Source organism: Lygodium microphyllum, chromosome 7 (assembly GCF_053477565.2).
Source record: "Lygodium microphyllum isolate KBCC chromosome 7, Lygodium_microphyllum_v1.1.10, whole genome shotgun sequence".
NCBI lineage: Eukaryota > Viridiplantae > Streptophyta > Polypodiopsida > Schizaeales > Lygodiaceae > Lygodium > Lygodium microphyllum.
Window position 1 is genome coordinate 91,205,443 of NC_141141.1, and position 6,383 is coordinate 91,211,825.

Below are 6,383 nucleotides of genomic sequence, written 5' to 3' on the forward strand. Positions count from 1 at the left end.
ATCAATTTTTTTTTATAATGCGCAATTAAGGGACTAACTAGGGCCTATCCATCCCTAGATGCCTTCTTTTTTTAAAATTAAGGATCAAATTTAGCCAAAAAACAAAAAGGATCAAATCTAATAAAGGAAACACAACAAAGAGAAAAACTGATATTATTGAAGAATTTGAAGTATTAATTGGTCAAAGAATTGACGTGGAATTTGCTTATTTAGAAATTGTGATTAATGGGTAGGTAGTGGAAAGAGCTTGGTCAAGGGGAGAGGCCGAGGGCGCGTGAGGCTTTTTATTACGAAGGTTCGGTGAGCTCAGAGACTCACACACACTCTCTCTCTCTCTCTCTCTCTCTCTCTCTCTCTGTCTTTCTCTGTCTGTGCGGCTTTACTATAGTGTCGTAGGTAGAATATCACGTCCTCTCCTCCAACAACAACAACAATTGCAGGACTGCTGCTTACTGTGCTTCCCGCACCTATGAATTCCAGCCATGCTGCACCATCATCGGTTCCTTCGCCACTCGCTCCTGATTATGATCCAGATTATCAGCCCATCCAACACCATATCAGCAGTACAATGGTGCAAGAGCTGATCAGATCCGCCATGGCTTCCGCTTCTGATGATGATCAGTATCATCAATCCATCAGAAAAAATATCAGAAATACAGTGCTGCAAGAACCGAGCATGAGGCGGCCTCCCATTGCTTCTGGTTCCGATATTGATCAATCCTCAAAGCACAATGTGGATCACACGGTGGTGCAAGAGGAGATGGTGGCTGGGGCGGGACAGACACAAAGCCAAGAAGGTGAACAAGAAGGAAAACAAGAAGCAGCTGGTTTAAAGACTCACGGTGGCCATCAATTTCAGACGTTCTTGAGGCCTGGGGTGGATATGGAGGTAGTGCCCTTGCATGCTGCTGCAGACGCTGCCTTCGCGTCGAGGCGAGAGAGCTACCGCAACAGCGCCGGCCGCAACAACATGAAGCTATCCTGCGTGGTGGAGGAGGCTGATGAGCCCTTCAGCCACCTGCAACATGCACCCGCCTTCCCCCCCTCCATGTCCATGTCTTCCTCACTTCCCCCATCCGTGGCTTCCTCCCTCTCTTCATCCTCCTCCACCCAGCCCATCCTCAGGAAAGGCTTCTCTGAGGACATTAATGGCCACAGACATAATCACAATCATAAGACCCACAAGAAGAAGAAGAATAGGTCCCTCTGCTCCCTCCTCCTGTGGCCATGGCACAAGCTCAAGAATGGCTATGTCTCCTGTATGATAAGCCTCGAAGGAGCCGGTGACCTCTCGGGCATGGTCCAAGGAGGCTCCTATGCCACCCACCATAGCTACTTTGCAGACGTGCCCCTCTCCAAGAGGGACTGTACCAACTATGGCTGATCATATTCAATCATCAAATCTTGCATTCATGATCCAGCAACATGTGTGCTTATGTTGATTGTGAATTGCACCCATGATATATACACATGTATATACACATACACACATATCTATGTGTATATTGTGATCATGATCATGAAGTGCATCCTTGATTCACAACATGTGTGGTCATCAGAAATCTCGCAAAACCTTGACCCAGCACAATGTATGAGCTTCGAGTATATTATTTTACTGTGCAAAATTGCATAATCAAAAGACTGTTTGATAAACCCTAGAACTTGACTAAGGTTTCCAAGACTGCATGAGATAAAGATCAGGCGATCATCCGCAGCATCTTTAGTTAATATGTACAAGATTGATCGTCTTATACATAATTGGAGATTGTCTTGTGTTTGTGGACGCGGCAAACGATCGTAGAAGCATCCAGATATTGATATAACTGTAATTTGTGTTTTTTCCGAGATTAATAGTTACTTAATCAGTTCTTGTCTTATCCATGATGAGCAGTCGTGAGAAGAAACGGTCAACTGGTTTTACCTCCAGATGTATGCTTCGATTGCCTAATAGGGACATAATGGAAAAAAATTGGCATGCAGTACCCCCAAAATGAATGCTTTACTTGGAAAATAAAAAATGTAATTTATTAACACATCGTGGGAACGCATGAAATTTAACATTTTCATTCATTGTGTCTGGGATAATATGCCCAAACTTACGCATGAAGGGATTGAGTCACAGTCAATACGTTCCGTGACGCACCATGGGAAAATACCCCTACTCATTTCCATACAAAAAAAGCAAGCTTAAATATTAATCAAGTATTCTAAAAGAATCCCTTACGTGTTACAAGGCAATAAAATGACCCACCTTGAAAGAACTCTTTTTGGAACAAGTAGGAGCTTTAGGTGAAGGGAGAGGACGAGGACTCACGAGAGCATTGAACTAGTGATATAATTACTTAAGATGTGAGCAATAATTCAGACGCATTTTGCCATTTCAAGAAGCTTGTCCACGTGGCTCTCCCATGCACTTGCCTGTATAGGAGCTTGCCAAAACCCACCATTGACAAGTTAGCCGTTGCAGAGAAGGAGAAGGAAGATGGGAGTCATGGAGGAGAATGCAAACAACAACAAAGCATCAATGGCAATTGTGAATTCTGCAATGAGAGCACATAGAAGAGAAAACACAGTGGTTGGCTTGGATGGTAGGAACTCTAGGGAAACTATTTAGCAAGACAGTGAGCATGATTACAAAGACTATTCAATCTATCCATAGAGAGGAATTAAACTACCTATTGAAGACAATCCATAGCTGGTAGCTTGGTTACGGAGTTGCTAGCAATCGATCTCACATGAAACATGGAAGAGAGAAGTCAAGGATTAGTCCAAAACGTAACTCTAAATGCTGAGGTGGTGTGCTCCAATGTGCTCTAAGTTTCATAAAAAGGAGCTTGTGGTTGTTTATGGGGCGACCTTTCAAAGCAATGGAAGTTGCAACACACTATCCTCAAACCTGAGGGAATTATGGACTAGATCTATTATGGTGGCAAGGGGTTTTTTGAAGTCATTTTTTATAGCAAAGAAGTACCTATGAAAATGTAGGAGCAAGGAGTTTACTTTTGTGTATTGGGCTTGGTGTATGTCATGCCTTGGTAGCTAGTCGAATTTGGAAAATATTACCTCAAAAAGGAGCTTTCCATGTGGGTTGAAATCCTAGAGCTACTTGTGTACCTCTACAATCTACTTCCTCACATCACTAAGGGTCCTAGGAAGCTACTCTATATCCCACCCCTAGCAAGCCCCTTTCATAATCACATTTGCTTACTCTGTGAGACATTTGAGAAGCAACTAGAAATCTTGGAAGTTGATGCTTCATACATGAGGAAACTCATATTTAAATTCTCATGGAGTAAATTTGCAAAAGCTTCTAAAAATTATGGTCTCTAAGGCCACTCTTAGAGGTAATACCTATAAGTAGGAGAAGGGAAGGGAGGAACTTGCTACAATTATGATCTCTAGGGCCACTCTTACAATGGATGCCCTTAGCCAAGAGAAGACAATCAACCTACCAAATCTCCATTAGCTTCAAGTAAACAATCTTGGGTTGAGGTGATCAATCTTAATAGGCGAACATGAGCAAATGAGGAGAAAATGGAGCAAAGCAAAACAAACACAAAAAGGAAGAGTAATGGCACACATTCAAGAGTAGGAAAGGTAAAGAGAAACACACACCTACACATGGCCCAAAAGCACTTGGGCAAGACCTTCTCTTGTTAGGAATTTTTGTCACAATTCCAAAAGTTAGTAGGGGGAAAGCCAATACATTCACAAATATTAGTAGAATTCCCATCAACCAATAGGAATAGGAGTAGCTGGAAATGGATAGTAAATTGCAAACATTATCAAATTATGAAGGTGTAAGGTTGTACGATACAAAACAACATAGCTAGTTTGTAGGACAAATCCATTTTTATGAGCTGGTAAAAAATAAAGAGAGCAAGATGTCACTTGGTTCAGTGATTAGACTGGAGCATTGGAGAATGCAAACCAAGATGTTACTTGGTTTAATGAGCAAGTCGAGCATTGGAGAATACAAACAAAAACTTTGAAATGGCAATCATTCCACCATGATGAAAGTGGACAATACTATATTAGCTACCCTCATTGCAAAATGCATAAATGGGGAGATCAAAATGTCTTTGCTCTAGATATGGATTTGTCATAATTAATTTGACATGTGCTGCTATAGGAACATAAGCTACATCATTACAGTGGGTCTACATTACATTACAAAAAGTACACATGCTTTGTGGGGAGGATTGCAAGAGGAGAATCTGGTTGCACGACTATTATTAAGACTAGTAAGAATCCCCAAAATGACTCACTAGGAGGAGAATATGGTTCCATCACTCTTGTTAAAACTAGTAAGAATCCCTGAAAAAGATTCATCACAACATATTATGGATATTATGACACCAAATTCTAATATGATTGTAAAAAACATTCAAGTCACTATTTAAAATAGCGACATCACTATAATTGTCAATATGATAATTCAAATTGGCATTGATATGCTTGTTCATTTTACAATGACAATATCGACAAAGATACTGACATCATTTTTAAAAACATTCCAATGAGTATTCATACACTAGGTGATAATACCTAAACTTGAAGGTTACACTGCTTTTCTCGTTTTCATTGTGACATTTTGAACTCGAGAGGTAAGTGCTCTATCTTCTTATATTTCTACTTCTTTCTTGGTTTATACTTGTATATTGCTTGCTTTAGCGTAATGATACAATGCAATTAAGTCTAAGTTGTTTTCTCTCTTATTTTTGTATGTACGCACGCGCACGCGCATGCACATGCACACGCACACGCACACACACACGCACACAATATAGTGTGTGTACTAGAAGTTGACATATGCAAATGGAGGCCCATCTGATAGAGTAGTTTGTCATTGTTGCAACCCTCATTTGTGATAGTTTGTCATGTGTTGTAAGCTTATTCAAATAAGTAGCTATTGAAAGAAGTACAAACTTGGAGGGGCTTCTTCTCACACCATACACCATGTGTGCATCTTCATGAGGTGATCCTCATACCCCCCAAAAATCAACTCTTCCTAGAGAACATACCAATATATACTGAACCAATTTTAGTTCTATTGAATTGATAAAATGTATTACCAAATATTTTGTATTTTTGTATATTTGGCAAACAAGTAGTCTATGTCTGATAGGATTGCAAGTAATGATATTAGTAAGGATTTGATCCCTTACTTTTTTTTCTCTACAATCATTAATATAAGCATCGATATGATCTCTTGCATTCATTAGTATATATGCTAGTATAAGCATTGATATATCTAGACAATTATATCGGTGCCTATCCGGATGCTTTTTTTAATGCATGTCCTAAAGAACTCATTTTGAGAATAGTATTGATGAGCATTTTGATAATAGCAAGGTAGACATTTTAAAATATTTTTATTTTTATTTTCATTTTGATTTTACATTATACATTAGGCGAGTTTTGAGGTCTCGAAATAGCCTTTTATGATATAGATAGATAGTGCTCTAGGCCAATGAGAGCAAAACCTATGTAATGGAACTCCTACTCTTTGAAAATAAAATTTTTTAAAAAATAGATATAAATCTTTACAATTATAAATTTTTATCTAAGTACATATATTTTATCTCATGTAACCATGGTAATGACACTCTTTACATTAATAGCATATGGTTTAGTTTATCTTACATTAATGACATAATCATAATTACATGATTGAAACTAATTTCAATCACAAAAAATGTGAGTGCTTCAAACTTCCATTTTGCTTTGCCTTACTCCTTTCCTTGTCTCTCTCAACCATGGATATAGAAATTTGACATTCGACAAGGTGTCCAAGCTTTGAAATTGCATTCATATTGGTGTCTAATTCATTTCAAAACAATGGAGAATGGATTCTAACTATTATTAGTAGAGGTTGCTAGATCACCATGCAACAAGAAAAGGGTTGAAAAAGACAAAGGTGTGAGAGCTCATTCATCTCTACTTGAAAGGGTCAAATCCAAGACTTCAAATCAAAAGCAAGCAAGAGTAGTGTACAGTTCTAAATGTTTGTCTTTTTGTAAGTATTTAATTCTAAATGTTTGTAAGTATTTAATTCTAAATGTTTGTCTTTTTGTAGATGGTTTTTGTTTTTTTTGTACAGTTGTCTATCCACCTAATCTTGAGGAATGACAGCCGATTAAGTGTGTTGTTGATGTTATTCAGATCTTGCATGGTTCTTATCATAGCTTTTGCAAGATTTGAATGCCAGTCTTGATGGAATGCTTATTATTTCAAGCATGCCAAGCAACATGGCTATGGCTACCTCTTATATGACTGATGCATGCTCTCATGAATGACATAATGAAGTCATGGATTTACCTCTTCATTATAATCTATTTACAAAGGCCTCACAAAGGCTTGTGGATGGCTCCACAACTCAA

The 6,383-nt window shown here is 38.6% G+C and overlaps 1 protein-coding gene across 1 annotated transcript; it reads left to right on the forward strand.

Annotated features, from left to right (window-relative positions):
• The first annotated feature begins 310 nt into the window (after positions 1-310).
• Positions 311-1,807, forward strand: LOC148033688 (uncharacterized). Its single transcript, XM_087682349.1, has one exon. The coding sequence runs from the start codon at positions 470-472 to the stop codon at positions 1,382-1,384; it is 915 nt and encodes a 304-aa protein (XP_087538475.1). The 5' UTR covers positions 311-469; the 3' UTR covers positions 1,385-1,807.
• Positions 1,808-6,383: the final 4,576 nt, after the last annotated feature.

Bases quoted from the DNA above. Each gene is read 5' to 3' on its own strand.
- LOC148033688 (XM_087682349.1), top strand. From the start codon at position 470: ATGAATTCCAGCCATGCTGCACCATCATCGGTTCCTTCGCCACTCGCT.